The sequence below is a fragment of the Scyliorhinus torazame genome, chromosome 12 (genome assembly GCF_047496885.1).
Source record: "Scyliorhinus torazame isolate Kashiwa2021f chromosome 12, sScyTor2.1, whole genome shotgun sequence".
Lineage (NCBI taxonomy): Eukaryota > Metazoa > Chordata > Chondrichthyes > Carcharhiniformes > Scyliorhinidae > Scyliorhinus > Scyliorhinus torazame.
In genome coordinates, this window is record NC_092718.1 from 195,927,753 (window position 1) to 195,947,095 (window position 19,343).

Genomic DNA, 19,343 nt, shown 5'->3' on the forward strand with positions numbered 1-19,343 from the left:
TCGAGCTAGCGAACAGTTAGGATGGTAAGGAAGATCTGGAAGATCTGCAAGTGCCTTGTGTGTGGCCAAAAGGCTGATAAACATGTTTAGCTTAAATTGCCTACAGACAAAGAAGGTCAGACACTGATTGTGGTGACAGATGCGGACAATGTCTCAGTCTCCCAGGTCAGGACCCACTCCCTTGAGACAGAGAGGGGGCTGGATTCTCCGCCCCACCGCACCTCATTTCTGTTTCACCCCACCGGCGGGATGCTCCGTTACGCCAGCTTGTCAATGGGGTTTCCAAATTTGGGCTGGCCCTACACCGTCGGAAACCCCCGGGCTTCCGGCAAAACTGAGCATCCCACTGACGCAGAATCCAGCCCAAGATCTATGAATCCTTTCTCCTCAAATATGGGGTCGAGGGTTGAGCATCTGAGAAACCTCATGATAACTGATGACCATCAATCCATCTACTACCATGAATAGGCTCTATCTCCATGGGTCCGGTGTAGTCACTTTAACTTGCGCAGTACCAACAGGAATCAGTTTAGATATTTTATCCCTCTGGTGCTGTACAGACCCTGTCCCAGCACGGGAACTTAATTGTGGGAAGAAATTCAAAATTGGTGGGGCTTTTTTTCTCATATCTCATTGCATTCGCATCCACCACATTACACAGAAGTTAACATCAAATAGATGAAGGGTCGGGATTCTCCCTTCTGGGGACTCAGTCAACAAGCCCACCGGAAAACCAGCGGGAATAACTCCGTACTTTTTCCTAGAAAGTTCGGAGTGATTCTCCGTCTTCAAGGGAGCCACAAGGCCCCGGCGTGCGTCCCGCAGCTCCGGCTGCCGGTGCGGCCCTGCCGTTACGCACATGAGTGCGTCCGCCGATCGTTAGCGCCTGGCCACTGTGGAGGCCCCCCCTGGAGTTGGATCCCCCCGCCCCACCCCCCCCAACCAGGACGTCCTTCGCAGCTAGAACGCCAAGATTCCACCGTGTGAGACATGTAATTTGGGTGATTCTCCGCCCCCGCGCTGAGCGCGATTTCGGCACAGAGAGTCGGAGAAACCCGCCCCTTCTCTCCGCTCGCAATTGCCCTCGAAGACATTCTTGAATCCCGGGTGTCGTGATCATTATTGAGTTTCCAAATGTGTCCTCCACCCTCTTTTATCTCTTTCTATTTCTTCTCCTTAGCATCCCAGATAATGTCAAAGTTCCACAGACGAATGGGTCAGGCTGATCACGCTGAATAACTGCTCCTAATCACAGGTTCGCTCCCTCCTGTCCTTGCCGCTGCTCCAATCATAGATTCTGTCTCTGGAGTAGCAGCAAGAATGAGAGGGAGGAAACCTGTGATTGGAGGAGCTCAAGCAATAGAAATTGTTCTTGCCCTGTTTGGACCATGGAGGAGCTATAATGTAAGATAGTATTGTACAGCGGCGACTTTTCTTGAATCTTTCGCCTCCACCTTTACTTTTTTTTGCAGGTGGTGTTTCAAGAGCAAATTCATCTGCCATGTCCCATGTGTTTTGAACCCTGTTCTTCAGTTGTTGATCAACCACTTCCTCACATTTACCTACGTGCCCTCATCCCCTTTCTCTTTGTAAGCTTAATGGTTTCCCGATTTCTGCTTCTTTTAAGTCCAAGGGGCAGAGATTTAAGCATACCTGGAGTACAAACGAATACAACCATCCATTGTCAGATCTGATTGGCTTACAGCAGTCAGGATAGGGCCTGTCCGCCTGTGCCAAAGCAATCTATTACTCAATGTTCATCCCTGAACAACAAAGATAACTTCCACTTCTCTTCTCCACTACCAATTGTTTCCCTAAACCCTCTTCTTTGCCTCCTCCTCCCAAATCTCCAATAATAATTGAGTGTTCTTTTGCTTCTTTATCACTTAGACTGAGACCATCCATTCAACTGCGTCTGTCATATCACTCTACCATAACTTCCCCTCTTGATCAAACCTGCTCCACGGTTTCCCCTGCCCTTGCCTGAGCTTTGATCATTTTTCTGATTTCTTTCCTCATGCCCCCTGAGGCACGATCAATTTGGCTGGAGACGAAGTTGAATTCAAACTGAGGCTTTATTAGTATCTGAAGTGTGGCCTCCAACAGCAGCTGACAAAATGGCTGCTAGCTGAAGGCCACGCATATTTATAACCTGGCTCCTGGGCGGAGCTAGCATGCAGGGGCCTAGGTGAACCTGTTGTGCAGGTTCTACCGTACAACCCTTAATATAGGAACACAGTGGTTTACCACACCCCCTCTAAGCTTAACTTATCCACAGGACGCACATCTTTCGCTCTTGATTCCATTAAAAAGCTGACCACATTTTAAATTGTTCCTTCTCCGGTAGTTCCCCGCCACTATTGTCATCCTCCCTCCTCCTCAAAGGACCCACCCCCAACCCCTTTATCGTTATAAACTACTGCCCCATCTCAAATAAAAGCTAAATTCTGGAGATGCTGGAAATCGGAAATAAAAACCGGAATGCAGTAAAAACCCAGCAGGTCGGACAGCATCTGTGGAGAAAGAAACAGAGTTAAAGTTTCGCGTCCAATATTCCTCTTCTCATACGGACTCAAAATGTTAACTCCGTTAATGTTTCTCTCTCCACATATGCTGTCCTGCCTGCTGGAATTTCCAGCACTTCCTGCTTTGATGCCCCATCTCAAACTTTGCTTTCCTCGCTGAAGGCCTTAAACATGTGTCTCCTCCCAAATATATGCCTTTTTTCTGCCAACTCCATGTTTGTATCTCTCCAATAAGACGTTCACCCCCTAACTGCCCTGAAATAACCCAAAGTCACAAATGACATCCGCTATGATTATGGTGGATTAGCTCTGCTCAGCTCTGCAGCCTTTCACATTGTCAACTACAGCATCTTCCTCCTATGCCGTTTCACATTATCCTGCTCAATGGAATTCTCATTGCACAGTTTAACTATCATTATCCAACTGTTGCCAGAGAAACTCCAGAAATCTTTCAACCTCTGGACCATTCCCTCAAGAGTCCTTCGAGGATTGAATCTCAGGCCCTTCAATTCATCAACATTCTGCCCCTGGCAAACATCTTCTGAAAACATGGAGTTAGCTTTTTCATGTCTGCTGGTGGCATCCAGCTCATCCTCTCCATTATTGCTTCTGTGTTGTCAGACTGATACTCTGATATTCAGTGCCAGATATGCCACAACTTCCTTCAAGCTAAACAAAGGGAAGGCCAAAGCCATCATCATGTGGCCCAGCTACAAATCCTATTCCTGTGCCATTGATTCCACTCTTCTTGCCAGTTTCCGTCTCTGTTGAACCAGAGTGTTCGCAACTAGTCATTTTTGACCCAGAGCTGAACTTCGAACCTTGTATTCTGTCAATCAAAAATACAACCAACTTGTACCTTCGAAATATTATCTGTCTCAGTCCTTGCTTTGGTCCATCTGCTGCCAAAACCCTTTGGCCACATCCTAAGCTCAATTGGTCCAATGCACTCCAGGCCAGAATCCCTTTTTCCATATTTCGACTCAGCCAAAACTCTACTGCCCATAACTTATTCTGACCGAGTCCCACTCACCCATTACCCCTTTGCTTGCTGGTTGACATTAGCTCATGGTTGTCTTAATTGTTAAGTATTCATGTTATAATTATATTGGAAAGAGAATGAGTGATTTGAAGAGCGTAACAGTGCCAGATGTGTTCAGGGGACAAGGAGTTGGTATGCAGCTAACCCCAGGTTGCCTTGAACTTTGTGGTAGAGGAGGACCTCAAGACACACATCTGCTGCTAGTTTATGAAGAAATGCCTGGTGGAGAATCCGCAACCTCAGTACAAGGAACAGATAGTGAATTGACAGCATTGATCATCGGTATCCTTCACATGGTTTGGAATAAAGGTTTCAAAACTAGCATTATACAGAAACCACCCCAAAAGAATCCCTTTGTGGATGAAGTTATTTTGAGCACATGTTGAGTCATCAGAATATATGGTTTATTACAAAGATGGTAATTGTTATGTATTACATGATCCATATAAGAAACTAAATAAACACACGAGGAAGAAAATAATATGTTGTGCTGTTGAGTTAGATGAATAAGGATGGAGATAGGCTCATGTGGAGCATAACATGAGCATGAGCCCGTAGCGTTGAATGATCTGTTTCTGCGGTGCATATTAGATTCAGGGTTTAAAATCCATTATCGTCTTCCTTTACCCTCCAACGACTCTGCATTCTCCCAACTCCGGCCTTCCTCCACTAAAAAAACCATAGCTCCAGCTGCCCTAACTGTTGGAATTCCCGCTTGAGTCTTTCTCCTTTCCACCTCCCTCTTGTCCTCGAAGGCTCTCCTTAAATCTAACGTTTAGCCAAAATGTTGATTGTTATCTGGTTATACCTCTGTGCACCACACCGGATCATTTTTCTATGATAAAGATGAAGCTTACGACGGGTCTCTTAGGGGATCAGGGCCCCCCCCAGCTGCATGCCCTTTGGGCAAGGTGATGCCCTGGCACAGCTGGTGCCACCTGGTACCCTGGCAATGCCACCTGGGTGCCAGCCTGGCACTGCCACAGTGTCCAGGTGACATTGCCAGGTTGGCACTGCCAAGGTGCCAAGCTGGCATTTTGCGTGCGTGATCGGGCTGGGGTTGCCCAGCATGTGTGTTGGGTGGGTGCGGGGGACCTTCCCATATTGCGTTCGGACTGGGGGGGGGGGCATTGATTCGGGAGTCTCGGAGATCGGGACACCACCGATCTCTCATTACGATGGGGAGTTCCGGCGAGCAGAGCTCCCCACTGTGCAAAACGAGGCTGTGTGTGGCCTCGGCCGCACGTTCCCCGTTCAGACCCTTTATTCAACGCACGCTAGGGGACTTTGTTCCCTTTTGGGAGAATCGCGCCCTTAGAAATCTTTTGGGAGAATTGCGCCCGCTGACTTTGAACCAGGAAGAGTAGGTTGCGAATCACTTTAGACACACCAGTAGGAAAGAAGCTACGGAGCTGAAACCCAGCGGAATCTAGTAACCCTGGGTGAGATTTTCCACTCCCGCGCCGGTTGGGTGAATCGCCTGGGCCGCCACAATTTCCCGGGACGCTGGTCCGACGCCCTCCCGCGATTCTCACAAGCGGCGGGAACGGCCCGGTTGAGTTCCGCGGGCCGGAGAATCGCTGGAGACACCCAAAATGGCGATTCTCCGGCACCCCTGCTATTCTTAGGCCCGGATGGGCCAAGCGGCCAGGCCAAAACGGCGGGTTCCCCCCGGCGCCGTCCACACCTGGTCGCTGCCGTCGGGAACAGCGTGCGAACGCTGGTGGGGGGCGGCCTGCGGGGGGGGCGAGGGGGGATCCTGCACCGGGGGGTACCTGAAATATGGGGTGGCCCGCGATCAGTGCCCACCGATCGTCGGGCCATCCTCTCTGAAGGAGGACCTCCTTTCTTCCGCGGCCCCGCAAGATCCGTCCGCCATCTTCTTGCGGGGCGGACTTAGAGAGGACGGCAACCACGCATGCGCGGATGACGCCAGTTATGCGGCGCCGGCCGCATCATTTATGCAGCGCCGCCTTTACGCGGGCGACAAGGCTGGCGCGTGTAGATGACGCAGCCCCGATCCTAGCCCATTGTCAGGGCCTGAATCGGTCGGGATCGGGGCCGTTTCGCGCCATCGTGAACCTCGAAGCCGTTCACGACAGCGCGGCCACTTCGGCGCGGGAGTGGAGAATCCCGCCTCCTGTATATAGTCAACAAAATGTCTAGTGGGTCGCACTCAGAACCCAGGTGTAGTCCATGGTCCATGGGTTGCCCACCACTGATCTATTGCATACTTATCACAACTATGTCCTTCCAAGTGTTATAATGTCAATTCTCTTTGTGAGATACTGAGTACAGCAAAGCTTCAGGGAGAAGAGGCAATTCGGACAGCAACTTCCTGATTTCCACCTTTAAATGCACACGTGCCATCACCGGAAGTTGCGGTCCAAATTATACTTTATTAGTGACGAACACTGATAGCCTCACCATTATTTTTTACTTTCATTAAAATAAGGTTATTTCTAATTGAATTGAAATTGCTGATATTATGATAGCTAACCAATTGCTTATTTACATCAGTAAAAACCCTGATAATTCAGTGTTTGAGGTGATTCTAAAATACCTCTAGTGCAGCGAGTTAAATATTGTTGTATAGTACGTTGACTTGGGATTTCATAAATTTACAAATTGTGTACATTCCAGACTCTTGAAACCTATTGTCCAGGGGCAGAATTCTATGCATGTGTGTATTCTAATTATATAAAATGATATATAATTACATCCAGCCTTATGTACATACTCAGTAAAAATCCAAGCCCCTAATTTTGTGTTATTCCTTTTCAAGTATATTAGCCATGGTACAATAGCAGTCAAAGAATTATCCATTTTTGCCTGATATTCCTACCTCTGCTCTATATTACTGCCATCAATAACTAAATGAGATAACTGAAATAGCAGAGATTTTCAAACTAATGTTAGCAATAGTTTGTTAGCATCCCCATGGTATAATTTCAACGTCATTCTTTTCAAATAAAACACATTTTGTTCGGAGCTTTTTTCCCCATTAACAAACAGCACATTTTTGGCCAAAGGTTATTCACGCATACACCGGACATGCAGATTTTAATCTTTCTGCTCCTACCCCGGCACAGAGTTGGAACAGAAATCCATGGGATCAGTCACAAACAATGAGATGTTGGCGTTCGCTATCTGCTCACTGGACCACAAATCAGACTCGCTCACTTCTCACTTTCTATTGAATGGTTGACTATAAATAGCAGAGGTGAAGCTGAACACAGAATCGCTTTTGGAACCTACCCCATACAGTTCTGCTCTGGTAAGTTGGGTGTTTCTCGTTTTTATTTCATCCCATTTTAACCTCAAATTCCTCTAATTGGCCTTGGCCTGTTTTATGTTTATTCCTGCTTTGTAATTCACTCCGTAGTAGCAATTTAGCCAGATACAATGTCACATTGCACAGATTTTAATGCATTGAGTATGTATAAATTTCGAAAAGCTGTTGCCTTGTGAAGAGAAATGATGCCATTTGATTCTTTGTTTTTAGGATCATAAACTCCAAACTATAAACATGGCACAAACAAACCCAGCAGGAGTTTTCAAGGTACTGACTATTTCTCCAGGATAATTAATCAGAATTGAAATATTTGCTTTGATTCACTGATCTTTTTTTTAAAAAATCTGAATATCACGGAAAGAATGATGTTTATTATTGCAGATCACTGTTTATGATCAAGAAAATTTCCAGGGCAAGAGGATGGAATTTACTGCATCCTGCAAGAATATTATGGATTGTGGTTTTGACAATATTCGATCCCTCAAAATTGATTGTGGAGCGTGAGTCGAACAGCCTTTACATATTTTCTTTAAATAAAGCACAGCCCTTACCATTGCTGTCAAAAATATTCCAATTAAACCGCGTCAGGCTTAATTAAAATGCAATTATTGATTTATTTTAAATTCCATTGTCATTTGTAAATCAAAGTAATCAATTCACTGAAATGTATTATTTTACCCTTGTGTATATCCATACAAATCGGCATTGCTGTTATTTTCTCTAAACACAGCTTGGTTGATTTAGACACTTATAACATAGGAGGGAATTAGATGTTAGTTGTGCACGCGTATTATTGATCTAAAGCAAGTATCAATATATTTAGGGTGCAGTTCCGCTGTTACTTCTGGTCCAATGCAAAGTAGCTTCCACATGGCAGTGGTACAGGGGGAGTAAAAACCTCGGGTTGGCGTTTCACGTTCATTCTGCAATGGCCAGGTGACAATATAGCTCCAGCTAGTTTGGGGTTATAGTTGGACGTCAGGAATCCCAAAAATCAATTTACTTCCCGTGACTTGTTTTTTGCCTTCTGTATGAAGTACATCAGATTTTCAAACTCTTCTGCATAAAACGCACACATCTACTGTAGATGTTATGTGTTGGAGCCTAAAACTGGTTTTCTAATGTCCAAATAAATGTAATAGAGTAAAGTGGCAGTTGACTCTGTTCTAGCAACTCGCTGAACATACACTTCACTTGTCTTGATCTCAGGATAGGATGGCCTCGAATTTCCTACTTGAGTGCAACCCAAAAGATAGACACAAAAACGTACCCAGTGTTGTGCCCATTTTGCCAACATCAGGTTACCCCCCTCTAGAACCCTCCCAATTTCATTAGAGTGCGTTCAAATTTCCATGAATTGGCATAAAACATCAGAAACAATTGAGACCCAAGGCAATGCTAAACCCACATCAGGATATTTTAATTCGTTGAACCATTATTCAAGCACATCCAAGCTCAGCCTAAAACCTGAATTGGGGAATTTTTGAAATTATTTATACTTGGTCATAAATTTACATCAAAACAGAAAATATGGATCAGGCCTCAGTGAGGATATTTTTTTCTTAAAGTATTCAAGAATTGCAATTAAACAAATAACTTTTGTTTCTGCTGTGATTCAAAATGTGGTCCGCCATGCTTGAATCCCCTCCTGCCATCAAACAGGCACAATTGGAGGTTACTTGCATTTGAGAGTTGGGGACGCAGCCAATTTTGTGGGCGAAATTTGTACAGATGTAGGATTTGATGGAAAGGAGGGAATTTATGCATATTGTATATTCTGTAGTACAAGTACTGCCACATTACTGGGCAGGTCTTGGTAATTACAACTGTCGGGCTAAATTGGTAATGTTTTCAGCAGCACAGTGGTTAGCACTGCTGCCTCACAGCGCCAGGGACCCGGGTTCAATTCCGGCCTCAGGTAACTGTCGATGTGGAGCTTGCACTTTCTCCCCGTGTCCGCGTGGGTTTCTTCCGGGTGCTCCGGTTTCCTCCCACAGTCCAAAGATGTGCAGGTTAGGTGGATTGGCCATGATAAATTGCCCTTAAATGTCCAGGAATGTGCAGGTTAGGTTATGAGGTTGGGGGTATAGGACGGAGTGGTTCGGTGCACTCAATGGACCAAATGGCCTCCTTCTGCACTGTTGGGATTCTATATAGGGATTCTATAAGGCAGAAGCAGGTGATTCATATTCTGGATAGCAGGGAGCACTGGCCGTCACACAAGGTTCAAGACTGCAAATTCAAGTATTTTTAAGGAGTTTTTTGGGAACAAGTCTGTAACCCCGAGTTTATTCATCAAGGAAAAACCCCATCCATTTTGGATAGTTTAATGGTCTCATTTTACCTTTTGCTGCAGATAGAAATTGGACTGCACCTTGCTTATATTTGCTGCAGTGTTATGTAGGTGCAGTGGCTGTTCTGATATTGCTGATAGATAATAAGTTGGGAGTTAATTTTCCCAATTTTAAACCAGGGCAGAGCGTATCTATTGTAAAAGCTGATCAAGGGCAGCACGGTGGCACAGTGGGTTAGCCCTGCTGCCTCACGGCGCCGAGGTCCCAGGTTCGATCCCGGCTCTGGGTCACTGTCCGTGTGGAGTTTGCACATTCTCCCCGTGTTTGCGTGGGTTTCGCCCCCCACAACTCAAAAGATGTGCAGGCTAGGTGGATTGGCCACGCTAAATTGCCCCTTAATTGGAAAAAATTAATTGGGTACTCTAAATTTACAAAGAAAAAAAAAAGTCAAAGCTGATCTGAGAGCAATTTTCTTCTTGTAGGTGGGCCGGTTATGAACATTCCAGCTTCTTCGGGCAACAATTTATCCTGGAGAAAGGAGAGTACCCTCGCTGGGATGCCTGGAGCGGCAGCAATGCTTACCACACTGAGAGACTCATGTCCTTCCGCCCCCTTTGCTCTGCTGTAAGTCAGTTCACTGTTAAATATCTGTCGGGCTTGAAACTAGCTTAGCATATGCTCCACAGTGCAACATATGTCACCAAATAAGGTTACATTACACATTACGGCTTCTATGATTAATCTCTTTGAGGCTATTTTTTTAATAAACTGCATTAACATAAATTCATAGACTGATAACAGCACAGGCGAATCCATTCAGCCTATCGTGTCCATCTGGTTCTCTGCAAGAGCATTTCAGCTAGTCTCGCCCCCTACCCTTTCCCTGTATCTCTGCAATATTTCTCTCTTCAGGCACTTATTTCATTCCCTTTTGAAAGCCACAACTGGCAGTGCTTTCCAGATCCTAACCACCCACTGCATTAAAAAAAGTTTCTTCCTCATATTGGTTCTACCCCGATCATCTCAAATCAATCTGGTTCCAGATGCTTTTGCAGACGGGAATGACATTCTCCCCATATAACCCCATTATAATGTCCAAATGGTTAGGTCAGGTTTTAGAGACAGGGTGGAGACTGTGGGCTTAGATAGGGTGTTCTTTCCAAGGACCGGTGCAGACTCGATGGGCCGAATGGCCTCCTTCTGCACTATAAGTTCTATGAATTTCCTCTCAACTTTCTCTCCTCTAATCCCAACTTCTCCAATCTATCTTTTTGCTTCAGTTGGATGAGGTCGAACCAGTGCTTTGTAAAGGCCCAACCCACTTCCTTGTTTGTGCACTCTGTGTCTCCCACTTAAAAAGCTGAGAATTCTAGATGCCTTTGTGTCCACCAGCACAAAGAGACCTGGAAAGTGATCTGGGAGCAATGGGAGAGTCGTGCCATTGTCAATATCTGGACTTGCAACTCAACTCGAAAACTGAAAACTCCTCCTTGTGCTGAGAAAAACATCGAGAACAAAAGTCTGTGACAATTATGTTAAAGCTTTACAAAGCACTTCTTGGACCACAAAAGCAACATTGTATTTGGAGGCAGTCACCGTGCTCCAAAAATATATAATTTAATTTTAAAGGGCACAGGGACAAGTTTAATCCCAGGTTTAAAGTGAAGCAGTATAAGGACAGGGTACAGAAGTGTATGTTTCACACAAGATGTTAAATGGTAGAGATATACTCCCATTAATTCTCCAATACAGACTTTGTTTTGTTCACTCGCAAATGTATTACAGCATCTACAAACATACTCAGTGTGTATATAGACATATATATATATATAAAATTTTTCTTTAGCACCATAAAGAATCCAAAATCGTAATTTTTGAGAAGGAAAACTTCATTGGAAGACAGTGGGAGATGTGTGATGACTATCCCTCTTTGCAAGCCATGGGCTGGTGCAACAACGAAGTTGGATCCATGAAGATTCAAGCTGGCGCGTAAGTTGTGCTTTTTCATGTTTAAAAAACAATGAAGTCATGTTGTTGCAGTTTAAGGAAGAAAACTTAGCTGGATCCAGCAAAGTCTTGCACATCTGAGGATGTTGATCACTTGCTACACCTAAAATAATAGTTTACCCGAGGACTGAAAATAACCTATTTTACCAATTCCAACGAGTTCACAAGTAACCAAAGTGGGATGTCCAAGCTGGGCCACCTGCAGTTCCTGAGACTTTGCAATTCAGTCCTGGAAGCCCTGGCACTTGATCCCATTTGCAGCGATATGCCCCGATTCCTATTTATGAAACTTAACATGTATTCAAAGTTCATTTACATAAGGCATGCTCTTTTTCAACCCCAGGTGGGTGTGTTACCAGTACCCAGGATACCGTGGCTTCCAGTACATCATGGAATGTGATCGTCATGCTGGAGAATACAAGCATTGGAGAGAATGGGGATCTCATGCTCAGACCTTCCAGATCCAGTCACTCCGCCGCATTCAGGAGTAAAGTAACACATCAATAGAGCATCGGAGGGGGGGCTGCAGAGGAAATCTATAGGTATAATTGGTACTGCATTCTGTTGTAGAACAACAACTTCTGTACTGTGATCGATTTAACATCACATCACGATTACTTGGGCTATTGAAATATTCAAATAAAGTTATAAAAATGTTTCTTTCCCTTTGTCTCAAGTTGCACATGAGCAGGCCAGCATAGCAGGCTGTTGAATTCTGGGAAACAACAGAGAGAGAAATGAGGCTCAGAGCACATCAACCCACGAGTGGGCTGTGTTCATTCTCACAAACATCTGAGCCAGTCTGTATTCGATTTATGTTTTGCTTTTCGGTAAGAGTCCAACTAAAACTTTTATACATCCATCTGCTTCAAAGTAAATCAAAATGGCAGCTTAAACGTTACCATGAGAGATGGCATTTCTCAGGGGGGGGCTGATTTATGGACTAAATTATCGAAACCAAACACTATAAATACACTCTGCACTTAGTGTTCACGTAATGAAAATTTGCTCCATCGCACACAACCGGTTGAGCGCTCTTTCTTTTCCACATGGTTAAGGAGTCTAAGTGGCCTGGCCAGTTTGGTAGTTTAATTCTGCTCAGACAGCAGAACTCTTCAGCGAGTGCCAGCTGGAAACTACGAGATGTTGACTGTCCCCAGTGATTGGCTGACAATGTTTCACCCAGTAACTCCCCAACATGAAGGATGATATCCCCTTTGAAATCGCTCAAGCAATCAAGAGAAAATGTTGAAGACTCTGCAGAAGATAAACAATGTTATCAAATGTTTATTAAAAATGCAGAACAGTTTCCATACTTACAGATGTGGTCACGACCTTCAACCACTCTAGCCATTTACTGCCGTTAAATGTTTTTCTGCCCAAATTACAGGCAATTGCGAAGTTACTTTAATAATTTGCTACAATGCGAAATGTTAAAAGCAATGCAATTGGATGTATTAAACAAACTACTACCTTAACTTTCAGATAATCTTATTGGCATTTAAATTTAAATAAATTGTGCAACAAAAGATATAATCTCACTGCTAAACTTCTTGATTAGTAAAATGCGTATTGCAAAGACGTTCCATCTGGCTATTTTCTAAATCTTTTAACTTCAATTAAGCCATGAATTCCAGCAATGTACCAACCAAATCCCACTTGAACTTTGTTTAAATATTGCACATCTGGTTATGTCACTTTTCTCAGCATGCCATTGGGAAAGAATAATAATTACTTTGAGCCAGAGAAAGTTTCCCCCAGAATGCGAGTGTAAGCCCTTCTTTCTTACCATCTATGTCTGGCCAGGCCAGAAAAAGCACTCTGTCAGGAAACTGCTCCAAGATTTCAGGGCCACTGGTCTAAAGTTACAAAAAGAAAATGTAGCAATCAATACTTTCTGCCCTATCTTAGATTTAAGTCAACTATTTGTAAAGACTTCGGTCACCAGGCAACAATTTAAAAAAACATCTATAATTTTGATCAATACTGTCAAATTAGTCAAACGATAGTTGGCGATCCAACACATCAGCAGCAGCAGAATTGTACTCGATCACAATCTGTAACCTCCTGGCCCGGATTAGCCCCCACTCTACCATAACCATCAACCCTGGTTCAATGAAGCATGAAAGAGGGCATGTCATGAGAAGTACCAGGCATACCTAAAAATGAGGTGCCAATTTGGTGAAGCTACAACACAGGACTACTTGCGTGCCAAAGAGTAGAAGCAGCATGTGATAAGACAGAACTAAGCGATCCCACAACCAACGGATCACACCTAAGTTATGCAGTCCTGCCACATCCAGTTGTGAATGGTGATGGACAATTAAATAACTAACAGGAAAGGAAGCTTCATAAATATCCTCAGCCTCAATGATAGGGGAGCCCAGCACATCAGAATAAAAGATGAGGTTGGAGCATTTGCAATCATCTCCACCCAAAAGGGCCGATTGAATGGTCCATCGCTAGCGACTCTTCAGGTCCCCAGCATCACAGATGTCAGTCTTCAGCCAATCCAATTCACTCCTCGTGATATGAAGGACTGAAGGCACTGGATATTGCAAACGCTTTAGGCCCTGACAATACTCTGGCAGTAGTACTGAAGACTGGTGCTCCAGAACTAGCCATGTCCCTAGCCATGCTGTTCCAGTACAGCTACCCACTGGTATCTACCCGCAATGTGGAAAATTATCCAGGTATGTCCTGCCGCAAGAAAATGGCAAATCCAACCTGACAAATTACCACTCCACAAGTCTACACTCGATCATTCGCAAAATGGTGGAAGGTGACATCAACGGTGCTACAACGCAGCACTTACTCAGAAATAACGTGCCCACTGATGCTCAGTTTGGGTTCCGCCAGGGCCACTCTGCTCCTGGCATTATTACAGCTTTAGTCCAAACACGTACAAAAGAGCTGAACTCCAGAGGTGAAGTGGGAGTGACTGTCCTTGTCATCAAGGTAGCACCTGACTGAGTTTAGCACCAAGGAGCCCTAGGAAAGTTCTCAGGGGAGAATTCTCCACTGGTTGGAGTCATTTCAAAGTAGGAACATACAAATATATGAATTAGGAGCAGGGGTAGGCCATTCAGCCCCTCAAGCCTGCTTTGTCATTTGGTAAGATTATGGCTGATTTAATATGGTCTCAACTCCACTCTCCTGCCTATCCCCTACACCTTTTGACTCCCTTGTTGGTCAAGAATCTATCTATCTCTGCCTTAAAAATATTCAATGACTCTGCCTCCACTGCTCTGTGGGGAAGAGAATTCATGATTCATGACCCTCTGTGAGAAAACATTTCTGCTCATCTTGGACTTAAATGGGAGACCTGTTATTCTTAAACTGTGCCCCTACTTCTAGTGTCTCTCCCCCCCCCTCAAAGGTAAATATCCTCTTGGCATCCATCTGTTGAGACACCGCAGAACCTTTAAGGACGTTTCAATAAGATCACCTCTCATTCTTCTAATCTCCAATATACACAGGCTCAACCTGTCTAACCTTTCCTCATAAGATCCTTATCCCAGAATCAGTCGAGTGACCATTCTCTGTATAGTTTTTAATGCAATTATTTCTTAAATAAGGAGACCAAAACTATATTCAGTAATCTAGATGTGATGTCACCAATCCTTTTAGCAAGACTTCCCTACATTTATATTCCATTCCCCTTCAATAAACATCAACATTCCATTGGCCTTCCTACTGACTAGCTGCATGTGTGTCTGTGTACCAGGGATATCAGATCCCTCTGCACTGCAGAGTTCTGCAATCTCTCTCCATCTAATTAATATTCTGCATTTCCATTCTTCCTATAAAAATGGACAAGTTCACATTTTCCCACTTGATATCCATCTGCCAAATATTTGCCCATCCACTTAACCTGTCTATATCCCTTTGCAGACTCATGTGCTCTTCACAAGTTAGTTTCCTACCTATCTCGTGTCAACACGAAAGTTTTTTTTTAAACTTTAAAGTACTCAATTATTCTATTTCCAGTTAAGGGGCAATTTAGCATGGCCAATCCACCTACCCTGCATATTGTTGCGTTGTGAGGATGAGACCCAAGCAGACACGGGGAGAATGCACAAACTTCACACAGACAGTAACCCAGGGCCAGGATCAAACCCAGGTCCTCAGTGCCATGAGGCAGCAGCGCTAACCCCTGTGCCACCTGTGAAAAGAAAAGTTAACAACCACACATTTGGTCCCTTCATCAAAGTCATTGATATAGATTGTAATTAGTTTAGGCCCCAGCATTGATCCTTGAGGCACTCCACTTGCTAACACCTTGCCAACTAGTAAATAACCTATTTATGCCTACTCTCTGTTTCCTGTTAGCTGGTCAATCCTGTATCCACGCTAATATGTTGTGCTCTACACCATGAGCTCTTGTTTTGTGTAGTAACCTTTGATGTGGCACCCTGTTAAATGTCTTCTCGAAATCCAGGTACACCACATCTACAAGTCTTCCTCTATCCTCATTGCTTGTTACTTCTTCAAAGTACAAAGGATGACTGTTCTGGTGGTTGGAGTTTCAGGGTATCACTGCAGGGATTCCGCAGGGTATAATGTCCTGGATGCGAGCAACTGCAGCTGCTTCATCAATGACCTTCCCTCCAACTTAGGTCAAAAGTGGAGAAGTTCAATGATGATTGCACAATGTTCAGCACCATTTGCAACTCCTCAGATATTGAAGCAATCAGCATCCATATGCAGTAAGATCTGGGCAACATTCTTAGGCTGATAAATAGCAAGTAAAACTTGTGCCACTCAAATGTCAGGCAATGACCATCTCCAACAGGAGAGAATCTAACCATGTCCTTGATGTTCAAATGGCATTGCCATTGCTGAATGGCAATGGCACTATCAACACCCTGGGAGTTTCCATTGACCTGAAATTAAACTTTACCAGCCATATAAATACTGTGACTGCAGGAACGAGTCAGAGACTGGGAATTCTACAGCAAGTAACCCACCTCCTGACTCCCCAAAGCCTGTCCACCATCTGCAAGGTACAAGTCAGGTATGTGATGGGATACTCCACTTACCATTTTAACGAGTGAGCTTCAACAATACTCGAGAAGCTCGACACCATTCAAGACAACGTATCTGGCTCGAATGGCAACCCATCCACCACCTTCAACATCCACTCCCCCCACCACTGGTGCACGGTGACAGCAGTGTTTACCATCTACAAGACGCACTACAGAAACTCACCAAGACTCCTTCGACAGCACCTTCCAAACCTACGGCCTCTACCACTTAGAAGAACAATGGCAGCGGATGCATGGAAACACCGCCACGTGCAAGTTCCCCTGAAAACCACACACCATCCTAACGTGGAACTATAGCGCAGTTCCTTCACTGTTGCTTCATCAAAATCCTAGAACTCCCTTCCTAACAACACTGTGGGTGTTCATATGAACTGCAATGGTTCAAGGTGACCCCTCACTACCACTTTCACGAGAGCAATTAGGGATGGCCACATACCGTGAACGAATAAGAAGAGTATGTAATTTGTACAATTCAACTACATTTAATATACAGTACTGAATATCCATATTGATTGAAATTTAATATATACTTCATAACATATTTACTTATTCAGATGATCATAATTCATGGTGATACATTGCTTTTTTTTTTCATTTCTACGGGATGTGGGCTTCGCTGGGTAGGTCAGCGTTTGTTGCCCATCCCTAATTACCCTTGAGAAGGTGGTGGTGAGCTGATTGAACTGCTGCAGTCCATGTGGTGTAGGTACATCCACTGTGCTTTTAGGGAGGGAGTTCCAGGATCTTAAATAAATTTGAAATGTAGCGCTGAATTTATACCATTCATGCTCTTAGGGCATCTCAAAGCAATGAATCACACTTTGGAGTGTACTCGTTTTTTGGAAAATGTTAATCGCTCATCTCATCTTGCTTATGTGTAAGACAGCTCCCCAGCTTGTTACAATGTTAGTTTCTACTGCTCATTATTCATTAGAACTTCAGCTTCAAGTTGACTGTGCAAAAAAATTATATTTTGCACCGTTTTAGAATCCAACACCATGCTCTGTTCAGAGCCAGTTATATTCCGGTTGAGAAGCGGGGTGTGACTTGAATAGTGCTGTCCACTATATAATATAAATGTCAATATAAATGTCTGCATACATTAGCTGCAGAAAGGTTTCTGTGAAAATTCGGTGAGGCCAGAACAGGAGATTTCGAAGTAACTGAAAACAAACAACAAACTTTATCAATATACAATTTTATGCAACATTTCTATGGTCAGCAATCCTATTTCCCCCAATTAAAATTTGGATCAAGCTGCAAGGGGGTATATGGTTCAAGTTGCACGCGTCAAAGATAACAGCGAGCAATTAGCCATACGGAACCTGAACATAAGAATCATACACAGGAATAGGTCAGGCACCCCCTTGATCCCAGCTCATCTCCTGCCTCAGCTCCACTTTCCCGCCCACTTCCCCTATCCCTTGATTCTCTGGGACACCAAGATTTTGTCTATCTCAGCATTAAACACTCTCCACAATGGAGCATCGACATCCTTCTCGGTAACACAAGTCCAAACATTCACAACACTTTGAGAGAAGAAATTTCTCATCACCCCAATCCCAAATGATCGACCTCTTATTCTAAAACCATCCCCACATGTTCTAGATTTTCCAACCAGGGGAAACATCCTCTCCATGCTTACCTTGTCAAGATACTTCACACCCTTCTATGTTTCAATGAGATCACCTCTCATTTTTCTGAATTTCAGGGAGAATATATCCAATTGACTCTGTCATAAGAAACAATAAGTGAACGATCACTATACCTCCTCAATTACACCATCCATCACACTCCTGACTTGTGCCTGACTTTGTGGAAAACTTTGGGAAATCAGGAGGTGGGTTACCTGCTGGGTGGCACAATGGTTAGCACTGCTACCTCACATCCCCAGGGACTCAGGTTCAATTCCAGCCTTGCATAATTGTCTGTGTGGTGTTTACACATTCTCCCTGAGTCTGTGTGGGTTTCCTCCGGGTGCTCCGGTTTCCTCCCATAGTCCAAAGATGTGCAGATTAGGTGGATTGGCCATGATCAATGCGTGGGTTTAGGGAAAAGGGTGGGGGAGTGGGCCTAGGTAAGTGCTCTTAGGGTTTGTGTAGACTCAATGGGCCAGATGGCCTCCTTCTGCACTGTTGGGATTCTATGGAATGGAAATATATCTTTCTTTGGAGATGGAGAGCAAAACTGTACACAACATTGTGTGTTTTCATCAAAGCCCTATACAAAGGTAGCAATAGCTCCTTATTCTTGTACTCCAGCTTGTTGGAACGCTGCAAGACTGAACAGTGAGTCCCTTGTTAAAGATTTGACAGGGAGTTTGCTCCAAGAACAGAAATTACCCATTTTCTGGGTGATTTTATTACTGATCTTTCATTATACTACATTTACTATTACAAGGTGTGCAAAAAGGTATTTGTGGCCACTGTTCATTTTCAAAGTCATGCTTCATTCCAAAGAGAATGCCTCCTAATGTAGCCAAGCTTGGGAACAGAGCGTTGGCGCAAAAGCCTTAAAATCAGCAAAACATCTTGCATCATCCTACCATACTGTTCCATGTAGACCGTTGCAACTTGAAACAACTACAGAAAGTAGCAGACACTTGTAAAATTGTCGCAACCAGCAGGAGAAATCAACCAGGAACTAACCTGATGATCCCTTCAAATAGTGGTGTGGGACAGGAGGCTGGAATGGTCTTGGTCCTTTTGCTTATGTTCAGTAAGACAGGATGATGGCGAGACTGTTGAGCTCTAAAATGACAGATACTGGCGTCAAACCAGCATTACATGCCAACTGATGATGTGGTCTACCTGTTCTCCATATTTATACAAACAATCAATGCACATGCTATTGCTTGCACCAATATCGCATCTGGTGCAATTCACATCACACTATTCACATATACCACAGATGCGATCTTGGAGATCCTGGGGAACTTGTGATGCCTAATTTCACATCCCTTTACTATTGGATACAAATTAAGAATTTAGAAGGAAGAGAAAAAGGTTTGCTGACTATACAGGGGAAAAAAAAGTGTAAATATATCCTAGAAAGCTAGCCGTCTTTAGACTGATGTAGCTGCTTTGTTATTTACCAGTCGAAAACGTGTTGACCGCATCCTGTTACCACTGC

The 19,343-nt window shown here is 44.1% G+C and overlaps 2 protein-coding genes across 4 annotated transcripts in view; one reads left to right on the top strand and one right to left on the bottom strand.

The window, feature by feature from the left end:
- Positions 1 to 19,343, bottom strand: part of crybb1l3 (crystallin, beta B1, like 3) — a 117,449-nt gene that overhangs the window by 16,013 nt on the left and 82,093 nt on the right. For all 3 annotated transcript variants that reach the window (XM_072469605.1, XM_072469603.1, XM_072469604.1), the window contains one exon: positions 12,953 to 13,022. In XM_072469605.1, the coding sequence (XP_072325706.1) occupies positions 12,953 to 13,022 (70 nt within the window). The remainder of the gene's footprint in view (positions 1 to 12,952; positions 13,023 to 19,343) is intronic.
- LOC140386848 (beta-crystallin A1) lies at positions 6,748 to 11,819 on the top strand. Its single transcript, XM_072469608.1, has 6 exons — positions 6,748 to 6,844; positions 7,073 to 7,129; positions 7,244 to 7,362; positions 9,639 to 9,780; positions 11,003 to 11,145; positions 11,507 to 11,819. Exons 2-6 carry the CDS (start codon positions 7,097 to 7,099, stop codon positions 11,652 to 11,654), a joined length of 585 nt encoding a protein of 194 aa, XP_072325709.1. The 5' UTR covers positions 6,748 to 6,844; positions 7,073 to 7,096; the 3' UTR covers positions 11,655 to 11,819.

Bases quoted from the DNA above. Each gene is read 5' to 3' on its own strand.
- LOC140386848 (XM_072469608.1), top strand. From the start codon at position 7,097: ATGGCACAAACAAACCCAGCAGGAGTTTTCAAG. The intron at 7,130-7,243 runs GTACTGACTATT...TTATTATTGCAG, and splicing joins ACCCAGCAGGAGTTTTCAAG to ATCACTGTTTATGATCAAGA. The intron at 11,146-11,506 runs GTAAGTTGTGCT...TTTCAACCCCAG, and splicing joins ATGAAGATTCAAGCTGGCGC to GTGGGTGTGTTACCAGTACC.